The sequence below is a fragment of the Catharus ustulatus genome, chromosome 1, assembly GCF_009819885.2.
Source record: "Catharus ustulatus isolate bCatUst1 chromosome 1, bCatUst1.pri.v2, whole genome shotgun sequence".
Lineage (NCBI taxonomy): Eukaryota > Metazoa > Chordata > Aves > Passeriformes > Turdidae > Catharus > Catharus ustulatus.
In genome coordinates this window covers 36,752,189-36,769,134 of record NC_046221.1, presented here as the reverse complement: position 1 = coordinate 36,769,134, position 16,946 = coordinate 36,752,189, and the positions used below count along the sequence as shown (strand labels likewise).

Below are 16,946 nucleotides of genomic sequence, written 5' to 3'. Positions count from 1 at the left end.
TTATTTTCTAAATGGTACTGCACCATAGATCTTAATTTTATTTTTCAAAGAGGTATTAGGTTACATATCTTTCTATTGTATATACATCTACAGCAAACCTTATTTTCTAGGTTTTTACCACTATGTTAAAAAGTAGTATAAATGAAGATGTCCATGTCTCTGAAATTGCAAACATTTCTTCTCTAAACCAAAGATCTTTTCATTCTTCTTTGTGATAAATATCATGTGTGGTTAATTACCATATTTGTATACATATTTTTTAAACATTTACCTAAATTCAGAAGGAATTATATTCCCAGTGTAATGTCCAAAATATAATAAATAATACATAATTTAAAAATCTGGCATACTTATAATTTAAAATAAAGGAATCACATGTCATTAAAACATCATTTTACTCAGCTTTTACATGATTTTAAAAATTCTCTTTTCTCACCCTATACTTGGGCAATGGTCAGAGATCACTTGGTGTTCTGGAAGAGGTTGCTATCATAATCTTACCTGAAAATTAAAGCATTTTCCAGAATGTCACAAGAAATTTTAAATGACACAGCAGAAATGGTAATAGATTCTGATGCTATCAAAGAAAGCGTAAGTGGTAATCAAGATGATTGGAGTGATGTCAGAACACTGTGTGGAATATGTAGTGCTTAAAGTAGACAAAGAGTTAGATGCTGTGCGATGTTTTGGACAACACAATAGAGAATACTCTTTGTGTTGTAACCAATTTTATATGCTCAATACCAATTTATTATGATTTACTGAGAGCAGGTGACTGGAAGGCTCTGAGAGAATACTCTCCTTTCTCTGAAGTTTAAACAATGTGCTGTACATTTAAAAAAACCCCACAATTTTCTGTCTCTTGAAAAGAATTCAAAACCTAAGTGAGTTTCATTAACGATGCCCTTCCCCTTTAATATGTACATAGGATTATGATTGATTTAGACTATAAATCAGATATGTTGATGTGGGAAGACTCCCAAATCTTTGTTCTTCTGTTTTAGCAGGCCCTTGCAAAGTGTCATCATTACTGACTTTATCTTCAAAAAGGAAGGTACTCTAATCAGATACTGAAGTGGAAGTTTGCTTGGCTAAGTTCATACTGTGTGAGACCATTCTTATTATTTAAGTTCATCTCTCATTCACTCCTTTGAAAGACAGCAGGTCAGCAGCAATGCAGGCTCTACAGAAGAAGCTTCTTTAGAAAAACTGGTCTTTTCAGGATCATCTTGAAGACCCAGGATAGCAAGAATCTACACAATCTTGGCTAAAACTGATAGTTTGAAAAACTTAACTCAGGCTACAAGCAAATGGAAGCAAACCAGTATTTTCTTCCTAGGCAGTCACTGTTGAAACTGGCTGTTTCCTTTCACTTGTTGTTTTCTGCCAGCATTTCTGTTACTGTAATAATAATAATAATAGTAAGCTCATTCCATGGTTTTAAAAGAGCAAATGGATGCCACTGATTCTTTCTATTCCCAAGTAAGTAGAGAAGTTGTTACTCTCCTTACTACCACAAAAGTTTCCTGAGGAGTTTTCCTTAAATATAATTAAAACAACAACAACAAAAAAGTCAATATTTCAGTCTCATTCTCCCATCCAAATTAGACTGTGGACAAGGATTTAAGGAAGGGTGTGCCAAACATTGAGGACTGTTAGTAGTCCAAGTCAATTAGAGCATTTACTGCCTAATTAAGTGTTAATTTATGTGTAATCTCACAGAGAATAGAAATTTGGCTCAGGCTAATTGGAAAACAAAATTTTTACAATTACATGTGGAAACATCTATTACTTTTATACATACAAAACCTACTTTGTTTTATATGAGTCGAGGGCACTGTAAAACAAGGCTAAACTCCTGTCCTGGTTTGGCTGGCTTCCTCTTAGTTTCAAAAATCTCACTTTTTTCCCTGTATCCTCAGAAGTCACAGCATATACTGAAGACAAGCTGTCTGGCAGCCAATTTTCCATGTTTCCTTCAAAGGGCAAACTTAACATTCTTCTGCAATAGCAGAGTTGAGAATGTTTTGATTCTCACAATCTCTCTATTCCCTGCTTCACAGAATAAATAGAAATTTTAGCTAGAGCTGGATTAACCAGGAGCCAGGCTTTTAAACAAGAGACGTTCCTGACTTCCCTGCATGCTACAGCAAACACAAACATCTTTCTTGTCCTTGCAGGAAATGCATCTTAAATCCCAAGTTCCCAGAAGTAATGTTAAACTTTGAAGACTTGACTTCTGCAGAGACCTGTCAGTCACCTCTGATGTAGCCCATGGGAACGTTCAAATTGCCACACCTGATTGGCGTTCTTGTTACATGCATACAGAAACAAGTCCTTCTCATCTTCACTCTTTGCTGCCTCTATGCATTTGCCAGAAAGAACATGGACAATCATTCCATTCTATAAGATGAGAGAAGAAGGGGAAAAAAGAAAGAACAAATTAGAAGTGAGAGATTTCCAGTAAAAGCTAGGCCATGTTTCAGAAAATTTATATGCAATATATCACCAGTAATAACTGATTGTTCAAATTTTTTTAAGCAATGCCCCAAACACAATGACTGGATTTAGCTTTGTGCCCAGAGCATGGTGAATATTTGTAGTTCCTTTTGAAGCTAACATAAGTGGTAGGTGCAGAGTTCTTTTCCACCACTACTTTTTTTTTCCTATGGCTGCAGGTTGTCATCAGCCCCAAACTAAGTACTATAGGCCATGGCATTTCATAAGGACCAGTTCTTGCCTTAGGAATCAAACCAAATTACAGTAGGACTGTTCCAGAGGATTGCTGCATCCCTACAACTACAGTAACTGCTGTTTTCCCAGGCTGTCCCAGAGCATGACATTTTTCAGTCTTGTTGAGGAGTTCCTGCTCCGCTGGGTAAAGTTCACTGAAAAACAATGAATTCCTCTAATAGGAAGTTTGCTCTTCTCTTACAATGCAGGAGAAAATTTAATTTTTCCCATTAAAAGCTCCACAAAGGGCTCTCATTTGGAAGGGGTCAGGATTTCCAAACCTTTCCTCAGTCTGAAAGAAATGGGAAAGGATTTGCCCTACTCTTATTTTCACAACCACTGATTCTGATTCTATTAATATAAGGCCAGTAAAACAAACAGGTAAAGCAAAGACATAGGATTTTAGGTAGGATTTCTGTAGTTTGTATTTCTAAACCAAATGTTTTTTTTATATAGCGGGCAAGAGACATCCCAATTTTTCTGGATTAAAAGGTACAGAAGTGAAATTTGCCCTTCAGGTACCTCATCCCTTCTTCACACAAATCCTGATATCACCCAGTGATCCCACAGTCACCATCAGCTGCCTTTCCCCCATCAGAGCCACTACTGACCTCCTGGACATCCCAGTGCTGGGTGCTGTTGTCTGTCTCCTTTGTACAGTTTTGAGGGACAACCTTCCCGTGTCTGACATCAAAGCAAAGCAGCGGAGCAGAACCAAGCCAGATTTCCTTCATGCTGTTATATTGAAAGTGCTGGGAAAGGGAGGGTTTGTTTGAACAATGATGGATGGACATCCCAGTTCATTTTTAAATACTAATTCTAAAGACAATTTCCTGTAGATGTTTGTTAAGATGCAACCCAAACATGAGTGTCAGAGACCCAACAGCCTTGACCCTTCAAAGCAGTCCCCGCTGCTAGCTAATTCTGGCATAACTATTTACCTAAGGAAAGGCTTTGTGAACTAAGATAATGTGTAACATAAACCCACCCTATCATAAAATTTTCCAGTTTAATAAATATTTGAACAGAAGGGTGTTTCTGACATGTCTTCACATGCTGCAGTTTGAAATGTGCCGGCAGCTCACCCTGAGCTAGACCAATGCCAGCTAGGGAGTCTAAATGAATCCACCTCCACCTTAGACTGTAGTTTAGGCATTAATCTTTAGATTTAGTCACTAATGGGGACCCCCCCAAATATTCTGGAACTGTTATGTATTTTTTACTCACAAGCTTTCGGTTCCCCAGACACTACCAAATATACTAAACAAATAAGCACTTAATGATATCTTCTGGAGCAAAGTGTGGGTGTCTGCCTCAGTGACACATGGGACATTGGCATTTTTTAAGTGGCATTCAGCTGTGGAAGAGTGGGTATTGTTGCTTTCACACATACTAATTTTGAATATGCCAGTATTTCCACTAGTTTCACCCCAGCTGCTTACATGTTGGGAGTGCCTGTCTTCTGCATGGCTCCCTAGATCTGACACAGTGCCTGTCCTCAAAATATACATTACCTGGGTGAGACTGTCACTGCAAGGGGAGAGTTCAATAGAGCCTTCTGCAGTAGCTCTTCCAGGTTTGTAATCTGCACAGAAGCCAACACCAGTATTGTAAAGCTGTAAGTAAAAGTTTATACTGATATAAATCACAATTGGATACAAACAAAATATCCTTCAGCTAACATTTTGTGATTGTATCCCTTTATGATATATGATTTTGTTCATAAATCAGGCACTGTCTTTTTCTTTCAGACTTGATCTTGCAAACTAACGTGATATAAAAGGCAGAGTTTCACCAAGGGTCAGTGTTACCCAGTGAGCTTTGTTTAAATTAGAGTGATCCACTTCTGGGTTTAACTATTGTGATAATTAATATAAAGGTATCAAAATGTTTATGCTAGTGGAAAATTGCACTTCAACGGGACCCTGTAGTCAGAAAAAACACAAGATATTCCAGAAGAAAAGACACGTGAAAATTCCTGTGATCCACACTCGGTTCTTACACTCTTCTCAAGCTAACCTTGAAAATAGAGAGCACATAGAATAGTAAAAGGACAGAGTAAAATCTGGCTAAAGATAGCTGAGTGTTAATTAGTAGACCTTGTTGCCTTGTTAGGGGGAACTCCCTTCCAGTAAGGCTGCTGGGAATAAATTCATATTTAATGAATATTTAATGAATTATAATTATCAACTATGTGTTTAAAAAAAACCCCAGACATTACGAATATTTTGTCTTGTACTCACTCAGCCACGGAACTGCTATTGCTATCACTTCTGTCCTTTGGGAAGTGCAGGACTGAATAAATGCTTTTTTTTCTCTATGCACATGGGTCAGTCAGCACAGAGATGTCTTTGCTACTGTCACTTCTGCCATCTGCATGAGGCAACACAGTTCTTTTCCTTTACTAATGGCACCTGAAAAACCTAAGGTTAGGATCCTCTGAGCTGGGACACTGAACTGAATCAGACACTCTGGGTTCAGTTCCTGGCTGGTTTTCAACATTTGTGTGAGAATGTGGGCCAGCTCTTTGTCTTTTTCTTTCTCTCCGAACTCTGGTTGCATTGCCTGTTTGGACCGAGTACTCGGGACATGGAAGTGACACTGGAGTCTTTGAACAATGCAAAAAAAGATCATTCTTTATAGTGTGTTTCCTCTTACCTTGCCAGAAAATCTTGGTGTGTCTCCAGGTTGGGAGAGTTCAGGGTACACATTTGATACAAACCACTGGAAATTTCTACAACCCAGTCTCTTCTGTAGCTGAAGGCGCTCGCTGCAGTCTGGCTTCTCTGCCTTTATGGAGAAAAGGGAAAAGGGGCAACAAGGTTACTGGTGTATTTGTCTTAGAGATGCTAGGAGTGGAAATGGCTACACAGGAATTATTTCTACCACCTTTTCTATTCTGAATGTTATTGGTATTGATATGTATCTCTTATGACATACGCAAAGGGGGAGATCCAGCTACAGACTTCGTCAAACTTTGTGCTAAAACAGCCACAGCCTGGCATTGTGACAGAAGTGTTTCTGAAGTAGCTTACATTGTAAAAACAAGTATGTCCTCTAAAAATTATAATTATACTGCAGGATAAGTAAGTCTTCGTCGTATTTTTATTTTAAAAAGTTAGGACCAAGTTTGATAGTTGTTGCACAGAAATTCAGTGGGACTGTATTAGATTGCCATTTAATATAGAATTTTTCCTGCTGATGAAAACTCAATTTCCTGGCCTTTAGCAGCCCAAATTACCCAGTTACTGTTTGTCCACTATGATCAGAGGGAATAAGTGATGACAGAATTTAGCCCAAAATATAGTCTATCACCTATTATCTGTCTATTATCTGGCAGTTACTAAATATAATGAACAAAGGTGTTCTGCAGCTATAAATGCATAAAACCTTTCCTATGCTTTGTCTGTTTTCTTGAATTATAAAGACACAATATCAGCTCTCAACTTTCCTGGTAGCAACTCCGTTATGAAAAAAGACAAATGCCTTCAACCCCATCTGCACTGCAAAGGACTGACAGGATAAAAATTTGAGGGTATTTAGCACTAAAGATGACTAACAGGATTCTCAAAACTCTAATCACTTATGTGTCTAATCCTTCAGTTTCAAAACCACACAAAATGCTTTTCTAAATCTCTCAGTGCCCAAATATTAAAAACATCTAACAACCCTTAAAAGTCTCTCTCCTCTTTCTTGCCAGCAGTAGGTCTCCCTTCTTCATGCTTCTACTTTTTAAAAAATGCAGTTTGGGATGGGATTCCAGGGGAGTGGTCTGGATTTCTTTGTCAAAAATTAGAATTGGCAATGTAACCAGAGAATTGCCTGTAGATGACTTTTTCCCAGACAAGCTATTTCTCTGTATCCATAAGAAAGAAAGAAAAGGACTTTGCAGCATGGAAAACATTGACAAATTAAGACCTTGGAGATCAAAGGTGAGGTGTCAGTCTCTAAAGGCAGAGATCAATCATTCCATATGGCACTGTTTTCCAGCCTTTGAAAACTCCACAGGCAAAGCTCAACAGTTGCAATATGTTAAAAAGAACCTCATACTTCAGTGTCAGTCTTAGATTCAATAAGAATAACAACAAAGTTTAACAATTCTGCACTACACAGAACCGTCCTCTAGAGGTTTTCTTGGAAAAGGGAGAGAGAAGTAAAATGCTTCCCCTAAAAAGAGATGTTTCTCCCGAGACTCTGCCTTGGCTGAGGAAGACAGTGGCAGTAAATCTCCTTTTATCATACTAGTTACAGTCTGCATTTGATGCTGAATAAATGGTGTAAATAATTTAAAGAAGCTCATTGTCCCTGTAAACCCATCTGAAAGGAAAATGTGCTTGTAAATTAGATATGCAAACTACACTAGAAAAGGAGCAAAAGAGCTGGTGGCTGAAGTAGTAGAGAGCTGGGAAGAGCCTAATTCATCTGTTTAATGCTCACACCACGGGCATCCTGTGCAGGATGTGATTCAGAACATAAACCAAGAAGGGTTATAAAGCCACCTAAATGGGGGTCACTGGTTGTTCTCTGCAGTGAGCAATGGTGGTGGTGGTGCAGATTCATGGAGAATTCTATAGTGGCCCATAGGTGGCTCTGCTCACCCTCTCAGCGCAATAAATCCCCTCAGGGCCCTTTGCTGCTGAGTGGCAATAATGTTCTTTCTTGCTTGAGCCTTTTGAATACATCCTGCTGCACTGACAAGCTGAAAACATCAGCTGTGACAGAAAGGAACGCACAGAAAGGGCCATTTATGTTATGGTATGCTGCACACGGAGATCATAAAATTGATCATTTGAGGGAGCATCATACTCAGAAGTAGTGAAAGTACAGTAAATTCACGAATACAAACCGCACTGAGTATAAGCCGCATCTCTGGGTGTTGGCAAATATTTCGGTTTTTGTCCATAAATAAGCCGCACCTGAGTATAAGCCGCTCTGTCGTTCGCAGCGAGGACCCGCGTGCAACAAAGTTGCCAAATACTAACAAAACCGCGGCATGGCAGGGGGTTTACTGGCTCAACTAAGCCTGTGCAGGCTCGGTCCGCTAGGGGCTGCCGACGGGGCCAGGTGGCCCAGCCCGGCGCTGCCACTCGGGGCTGGCCGCCACCTCTGGGTTTGTTCACCCCGGCCCCGCTCCCGCCGCGGCGCCGGCCGGGCACGGAGAGCGCGCCCCGCTCGCGCTGCGGCGCTGGCTGGACACGGAGAGAGCGCCCCGCTCACGCCGCGGCGCTGGCCGGGCACGGAGCACCCCCTTGCTCCCGCCACGGCAGCGGAGGGCGGGGGCAGAGCACCCCCCCACCGTCCTCCCCGGGCCGCGGCAATGGTGGCGCAGGGCCCCCGTCGGCTCCCCGAGCCACGGCAATGGCGGCGCGCCCCCCCACCCATCCTCCCCGAGCTGCGGCAATGACGGCGCAGGGCCCCCCGTCTCTCCTCTGGACTGCGGCAGAGGAGGGAAGGAGAGAGCTCTCCCTCCTCTCTCCCCGCCCCCCGTGCTGCCTGCAGGGAGCCAGGGCAACACAGTAACACTGTAACAATCGCGGAATGCCGGCTTTTACTGGCAGGTGCTTGGCTCGGTGCCCTGGCTGGCACGTCTGGGGTTGTAAATGTCAGAAAATTATTCACATATTAGCCGCCCCCGACTATTAGCCGCACTTCCGGGTTTCCACCAAAATTTTTGTCAAATTGCTGCGGCTTGTATTCGTGAAATTACTGTATTCTGGCTAGAATAAACTCAGGCAAAAGTCATGCTGCTTAGAGCTAGCAAGCTGTATCATTGGTGACTGTAGTTTTTAGTAGAGAAAATTACTTCTGAGCTGACAAGAAAAGCCTTCAGGGAATTATTAAATGATTTAAAGACCTCAGTGCCCATTTTAAAAGGCTTGGTCTAGTGACTATAACCCTTTCTGAGTCAATTGACAAGCTCCTGGCCAGTGGAGTTCAAAACTACAACACAGACAAGTAGGGAGGATCTTTAAAAAAGATGTGAAAGTAAGAGTAAAAAAGGAAACACAATAGCTCCAGACTCTACAATTAGTAGCCTGACTGGAGAGGCAGATCCACTGGTGGAGCATAAGGAAGTGGGACTAGGTGACAAGAGAGAAGTTATGCTGATATACAGTCCTGTTCCTCTCCCTGCTATAATGCAGCTCCTGCTGGACCTGGCTTTCTTGGGTGATGGCCAGCCCTGAGTGACTGAGGCATGCAGGACAGGTATTACTGGAGCCATTGGTGCTCACCAGTGCAGATAAGCTCATTAAAGCCATCAGGATTGGTGGCAACCTGGGCTGTAGCGACCAAGCCCTTGTTGAGTCTGTGATCTCAAGGAGTGTGAGCCTGGTGAGGAACAAAGTCAAGACCCTGAGCTTTGCAAGAGGAAACTTCCAGCTGTTTAAGGAGCTGGTGAAGGAGATCCCCATTGAAACTTAAGAGCAGACATGCTGACCAGAGCTGGCAGCTCTTTAAAGCCACTTTTCCTACAGTGCAAGAGCTCTCTATCCTGGTGTGTAGGAAATTGAGCAAGGCAGTCCAAGCACAGCTGGGTAAGGATCTGCTCCTTAAACTCAGGAGTAAGAAAGAAATGCACAGACAGTGAAAGTGGGGACAGGTGACCTGAGGAAAGTACAGGGATATGGTTCTAATTTGTAGGGGTAGGGTCAGGAAAGCCAAGGCAAAGCTGGAACAGGACTTGGCAAGGGACACAAAGAATCACAAGAAGGGATTCTATAAATACATAGGTCAGAAAAGAAATTATAAGGAGAATGCAACCCCCCTCCCCATTGATAACCAGGAAGAATGAACTAGTGGCGGCTGATATGGAGAAGGCTGGGTTGTATTCCTCAGTCTTTGCAGGCAGTCAGGCTCTCCATTCTGTCAAGACTGATCCTCTGAGTGAGTGGGGAAGGTGAATGAAATCCCTCCCCCTACAAGGGAAAAGTAAGTTGGGGATCACTTGAAAAACTGAATAAAAGTGAAGGCTTCAGGGACAATTTAGAACAGCCTCCCAGTACCTAAAGGGGACTTACAAAAATGAGCAGTAGTTTTAAACTGAAAGAGAGCAGGTCTAGATTAGTTATTGGGAAGAAATTCTTTACTCAAAGGATGGTGAGGCACTGGACCTGATTGCACGGAGAAGCTGTAGAGGCCTCATCCCTGGAAGTGCTCAAAACCAGGCTGTGGATGGGGCTCTGCGCAATCTGATCCAGTGAATGGCATCCTTGTGCATGGCAGGAGAGTGGGAATGAGATGATCTTTAAGGTTCCTTCCAACCCAAACCATTCCCTGATTCTATGATTCTATTAAATGCAGGAGCAAATATGAATGGGAAACTGCACAGCACCTACCCATGCTCTGCCTAAATGCTTTCAGTGATTCTTTTTTCCCTTAAAGTGTGACATTGTTAAATGAACAGGAAGATAAATGATACATTTTCATTCAAAACTGCTCACAAGTTTGTCCACTGCCTTGTAGAAAGAATATGATTACAAGAAAAAGGAGCCAGAGGATGCCTGAGAACTGCAGCAACATGAACATTATTAACAACATTAACTGCACCAACAACATTCACTACAGTTGCAAGACTCTCAATAGGCAAACATCTACTTGTTTGTAATACAAGGGATACACAGTTCCTTGACCACCCCTGATCTGCCATGGGATTGTGTGTTACCTGCAGATGGTTCAAATATTTCCCATGGTTCAGCTGTATTCCAGGGCTACACTGCACACCTGCCTGCAAGCCTGTCCTACCTTACAGGCTGCTGGGAATCTAAATTCTTGGAGGAATATCTAGTCAGATGTCTGCACCATGCTTCTAATGAAAATGTAACTTGTAAATAGTGGTGTGTTGAGACCTGACTTTCCCAATTCAGTTACTTCTGGATACATCAGTTCAGGGGAAAAAAACATATCTTTTTTGTCACTAGATCACTCAGATATGTTCCCTTCCAGGAGAGGTGCTATAATTTGCCACTCGCCTGTGAATAATACTGAATATCCTCAGGAACCATATGAGGAAGGCCTTCAGTAATCAAGAATAAACCTCCTAGGATGGTCCTTTGAGCACACAGTGCTGCAGGCTTCTACTTCAGATGCATCACAACCTTCCATGTACTATCAGTGAAAAAGCTATCAGTGTACTATCAGTGTACTATCAGTGTACTATCAGTGAAAAAACAAACCACAGCTTGTTGGGGAGTCATTTGGAGAAGAGGTTATACTCCACAAGGTTTGATAACTTCAGCACAAGGCTGAACTTAGGCACAAGTTTTTCTCTCTCCTTCCTGATCAGATGGCTCTTTCAGTGGAAGGTTTAATAAAAAGATCATCCCCTGCCTCTGACTGCATACAGACACCCCATTTCTATTCCTCTCCTTTCACCTATCTCAACATAAACCTCAGAAACAAACCTTTACAGATGTCTTTACCTTGCTGATTAAGAAAGCTGCTGTGTCATGCTTGTAGAAGTTCTCTTTAAATGAGCCCAGCCAGGTCTCTGCTATTCGGATTTTGTTCCTTACAATGGCCTCTTCGTAGGAGAAAGCACGAGGGAAGTGATTTCGATAGACGTGCCCAACTCGGGAGCATGGGATAATTTCTACAGAGCCACCACAGAGCCAGGTCTGAAACACAGGTGAAAGCACAAAAAGAGATTACCTTATTTAGATTACAGTAATTTCACGAATACAAGCCGCATGGAGTATAAGCCGCACTTCCAGTACGTCGACAATGTTGATGTCTTTGTCAATAAAAAAGCCGCACCCAAATATTAGCCGCACTTTCGTTCGCGGCGAACTTTCACAAAGTCGTCATTTAGTAACACAATCGCGGATCGCCGGGGCTTACTGGCTTACTGCCGACCTCAGAAACATTATTTCCAAGTGAAAAAACACACAGACAATAGCTGCGGCAGCATTCCCTGCAAGTTTTATTTACAAGCCGAAAAAGACACGAACAATAGTGTGGTCATTTTGCGAGCATTCCCAATGGATCTGCGTTGCCTTTAAACAGCAGCTCAGCCACGCGGGTGAGCGGCCGAGCTCCGAGCTGAGCTGCATCTCCATGCTGGCACAGCCACCCTACTCATCCGTGCGAGCCGAGCACCGCCCCCAACTCTCTCCGTGCGAGCCGAGCGTCTCCCCCACCCCTCTCTGTGCGAGCCCAGCCAGCCGCACAGCCGCACAAGACTGAAAACACTTAAAAAAGTACAGAGAAATATCACACACTTTTATCAAACTGCCGTGGTAACTTGCTGAGGTAACTCACCGAGGTAACTCACCCCGATAACACCCCCCGCCCCTCAGTAACGCCGCCATCCACAGGCAGGCAATAAGCTGTTCTCTGATTGGTTCATCATCGGAACACCGGGAAACCATGGATTTCAAACCGTTTTGGCTCGGGACAGGACCAGCACGGTACCAGGTAAGGGCAGATATCACATTTTTGTTAATAAATTAGCCCCGGAGTATTAGCCGCACTTCTGGGTTTCCACCAAAATTTTGGTCAAAACGATGTGGCTTGTATTCATGAAATTACTGTACTTCTATCTGAAATGGAGAAGCTCCTTTACTCTAGACTCTGCTTCAGGAAATCCTGGAAACAGCAGGAGCATTATTATGTGCTTCTTCATACATTGCTCCTCACAGACACAAAGAAGATACTGGGCATTCAGACCTCTGTTTTGACCCAGTATGGCTATTTGTATGCTTTCATGTTTTTCTGTGCACAAACAGTGCAGAATAGTGGAGAGATCTGGGTGCACACTTTTCCTTATCTGGGACAATAAAAACACTATGCCCTTTGTGCCTGCAATTTTCATTGGTTTTCAATATCAGTTACTTTTTGTATTCAGCAAAAGTCAGTTCAAAGGATTTAATATGAACAATTTGCTATTAAAACTACAGGCTGGCAAAAAAAAAAAAAAAAGCGCTATTCTCCCTTTGGTTCATGTTAACATACCAGAATAGAAGAGGCAGCTTTCAGAGTGTGCCAAAAGCAATGACTCAGGCCTCAAGCAGATAGTGATAGCCAGCAAAACTTCCTTTTCCTGAAATAATGCTCCTAACTCAGAGCAGCTGCATGTTCTTGTATAATCCAGACAGGATGTGGAGTGTGGGGATAGATTTCTACAGGGAAGGTTGTAGTCTCCATAACCCAACAGGTTCTGCACTGTTTTTACAAATATCTTCTTGCTTTTTCCCTCAGGTTCCTTAAAATTGCAATACTTATCACAGCTTGATGTTTTAATTAAAGTCCTTACCCTAATAGATAGTTCCAGGTTTTCTGCTCCCCACATGGTCATGTCAGAATCATAAGCTCCAGTATTTTGGAAGTAATGTCGATCCATGGCCACCACTGCACCAGCTACTGCAGGACTCCTGTGTAGAAAACAGATTGGAAGTGAACACCTTGAGTTATGGATAAGGAATTACACAGAGGGTGAAAAATCCTCAATTTCCATAGAGAGAGTATAATAAAATGATTCAATACTGCTCCATATAAGCTTGAATGAACTTTATCAAAATAAAGAACGACTGGAGTGTAATTCTAGGATTTGCTTGGAAGGGGGCTAAGAGCTGAATTACCAAATAAGACTCAGAACAGAGGGGAACATTGCAGATATGCATATTCAAAACAAGAGACAAACAGATCATGATTAAGAAATCTCTTTTAACTCTGTATGACCAGTCCTTTTCTTTCCCTACAAACCTCCACACCTTGTCTAGTCAGGCTGTACTCCAGCTGTTTTGATGTGTGGAAAGTATTTGCCACATTGAAAGTGTGACTGTGATGTAGTTAGAATGATTACTAAAGGCCAAAACAAACAGCACAAACAAAAAAACTATCCCTTCAGAATTACTAAATGAGCATGTGCAAGTAACCACAACTTTCTCTTGTTAGCTGGAAGATGACCCAAGATGACACAAGCTGTACAGTTTTGCTGCTGAGCTGATCAATTGTCTGATGGACTGTTACCTGATAGGGCTGATGGGAGACTGTCGTACCTTCTCTTCATGCTCTGGCACTGGTTCCCAATGAAAATCCAATTTCCAATCAAAAACACCTCGGTGCAGGCCCACAGAGTGATAATACTGAAAGGTCTCCCAGTCTATGACATCTATGACAGGGGAGATGACACTGTTTCTGCAAAAGACAATACCATTTATTTCCAAAACCAAAGCATAAATTAAGTTCATTACTCTGTTAGTAAACATTAGTTCTCCTCTTTGACGCTGTCAAGCACAAGCACTCCTCTAAATGCTGAGTGCCCTTAGTTTTCCTGCAGACAGAAGTTCAGGTGCTCAGTGCATGGGAGTACTAAGCATACATAAGTGAGGAATCTGAAGATCAATAATTTACTGATACCCTGTACCTTGCATTGTCATTTAGCACTGTCTAGGATTTTGTTATGAGTTGACCATCAGAATTCTCATAAAGCTATTTCCCACAGAGGCCCCAGACTCTGATGCTACAGGCTCTGCATGGATGCAAAGTTTATAGCAGAAAATGCTTTGGCCTCTTACACTTTACCATCCTTTGATTTTCCTGTAGATGTTGCACACATTTCATGAGTTCGTCACATCAGGCCAATAAAGAGTGCACTTATCCTTGGCTTGTACTGCTGGTTTTTTTGAAAAAAATATTTATTTACTGAGTTAATAAGCTAGTGCCTGTTTGTATTTTATCACAATCTTAGAATGGTCTTGCAAAAATGCTATCAAGAGTGGAGTCTACTTTTAAGAGCAACAACACTGTAAGTGGCAATCCTTGAATTAATTTCTAACTTAACTTAAATTTGGATTAGTCTGAGAAGAGGTACTAGACATTTCCCTATGGCAAAGAAGTCACAGTATTTCATAGTGTACTTGCACATCATCTTGGAATTATCTGGTAGTTTCAGAACACTCTTCAATGTTCCTTGTTTTCAGGTCAATGATACATCACATTTGGAATTTTCAGAGTATGAATGAAATGGTATTAGGAACTGGAGGGGAAAAAAAAGTGTTGGAGAATAACATTATCCATTTCTTCTCTGTAATGCTAAAAGGATAGTCTCTGGTCTCAGTGCAAAGGCTTGTCTATAGACAGAAGTTCCTCTGGAGAAAAATCAATAATATTTAAGAGGGATTAAAGTACACTGGAAAAAAATTATTATTGTTCTAGAGTAGGTATATTCATGTAGGAAATTATTCCCTAGGAAAAAACTTCCTATTAAAACAGAGAGAAAAATGAAATGGTCAGTTTGGGGGCAAAATGAAGACGTTTTTTGTTGTGAAGGATGGATCAGGAAAACCTTATAAATATGATTGCCTGGCAAAAGATTTTGAGAATACAGAAACTATAAGCAAAATTGAAATGAAAGCCATCTTTGAGATACCAAACCTTAGTTACTAAATAAATAGAAAACAATAGAATGGTCAGCTGAAAGTAATCCCCTCTTGATTAAACAATTCTTTCTGCTTGCAAGCAGGTCCGAAGGTCAGAGAAGACCCTGCTGGCTTGGCAGAAGGGGGTCCAAAGAGTAGTTTTTAGGGTTTAAAGTGTAACATAGTCTGGTAATGTAATGATTCTTATAGGCTGTATGTAAATGCTATAGGATTTGTATCTTGTAGTAGATTGGTTAGTGGAAATTAGAATATTCAGCACAGAAGAAGATTTATTGTATTGTAATGGGAACCTCTCTCTCTTAGAACTCTTAGCTCTTAGTCTCTTAGAACTCTTAGCTCTCTCTCTTACTACCCTCTTACCTCTTTCTCTTACCCCCCCACTCTCTTACTGCCCTGCTCCGAGCTGCGGCTGGCAGCTCCCGGCAGGGCCCTTTTACCCATGCCCTTTTGCAATAAAGCACAAGTTCCAAGACCTGGCTTTACAGATCTCTCCGTCTGTCCCAACCGTCCAGCCCACCACCTACAGCTTCCTACAGTCACCTACAGTTTTTATCTCCTCTTTAAAGATGTATGTGTTGGTCAGAAATCACAAGGAGAGAAATTTGCTTGAAACATAATACTATCAGTGAAAAAAGGACATCTCAGAAGTCTCCAGTGTAGTGAGACATTTTTCCATGGCAGAGGGCAGAATCAGCTAAGGAAGAAGGTAGCTCTGGATGATGTTAACATCATCTTGACATACCTTCTTTGCCTCTACAATCACTAGAATAATGTTTTTTCAGTATCAGAGTGGTGGAAGCTGCCAACTTTGTTTTTTCACAGTTGACATTTCCTGTAGAGGATTTTAGAAGCCCACAGAAAAACAGACTACTGTTTGCCAGTTGATAGCACAAAGATGAACCATGCAGAGGATTTCTTTAAAACGACTCAGTTTTGTTTCCTAGTAAGAGTAGACTGTCCTGTAATGTGCTTAAGCCAGGAAGATTTAAAATAGAAAAGTGATCTTATTTCTCTGCTCAGGTGTAAAACCATCCCTTATAATATGCAATAATAGGCACTCTTAAAAACAAGCATCTGATTTATAAATAGGTGAGAAAATTTTATGGTCATGTGCAGCATTTGCAGGCATATACATCAAGGCAGTGAGTTCTTGTCATCCTTCCACAGGACTCAAGAAGAAATGGAAAGAAGTGATACTAAAAATAATAAAGCTGAAATCCTTCCCTGATTCTGCTAATGATGTCCCTGTGATACAGTTTTGTATCCATGACAGGAGAAACCACACAGCACTCAAGCCAGCAGGGCCTTTCTACTGAAAGTTTTACTCACTAACAGCATGCAAACTACCTGCTTCTGAAAATTACTAAAGGTGGTGTCCCGCTGGACTCACACAAACTTGCATTTTTTTTTCCTTTGATATGCTGGGTGAATGCATCTGACAAGTTAAAAGGATTTTAAATTACTTAAATGTCAAAAATGAAAAGTCATTGTAACAGTAATTTCTGCAGCCTGCTGCATTTTCCAGATGTACAAGTATCTCCGACAACTGCCTGGTTGGGAGCATAGATGCAGCTGCATAATTCCCACCTCACTTTGCTGCTGCTTGCTGAAACCCACACTATCTATTGCTGATGGTTTTTCCATTCTCATTCAGAAAGGACTGAGGAATTGATGACCCCAGGGTAGTTAATTTTATGACTTCAGATTCAAGAGGGAAATATCAGGAGGGCATATTTGAGCAGAAGCCGGAGGCAATATAGACTAAACCACTCAAAAGACCTTGACCATGCAGACTAGACCGCATCTGAACTGATGTGAACCACATGAACCAAT

The 16,946-nt window shown here is 41.6% G+C and overlaps 1 protein-coding gene across 2 annotated transcripts in view; it reads right to left on the bottom strand.

Moving 5' to 3' along the window:
- GALNT15 (polypeptide N-acetylgalactosaminyltransferase 15) overlaps positions 1-16,946 on the bottom strand; it is a 30,868-nt gene continuing 13,922 nt past the window's right edge. For both annotated transcript variants that reach the window (XM_033070591.2, XM_033070601.2), the window contains exons 5-11: positions 13,702-13,869; positions 12,986-13,103; positions 11,154-11,348; positions 5,392-5,523; positions 4,248-4,349; positions 3,345-3,485; positions 1-2,403 (exon numbers count right to left, since the gene is read on the bottom strand). In XM_033070591.2, the coding sequence (XP_032926482.1) occupies positions 2,257-2,403; positions 3,345-3,485; positions 4,248-4,349; positions 5,392-5,523; positions 11,154-11,348; positions 12,986-13,103; positions 13,702-13,869 (1,003 nt within the window). In that variant the 3' untranslated portion in view covers positions 1-2,256. The remainder of the gene's footprint in view (positions 2,404-3,344; positions 3,486-4,247; positions 4,350-5,391; positions 5,524-11,153; positions 11,349-12,985; positions 13,104-13,701; positions 13,870-16,946) is intronic.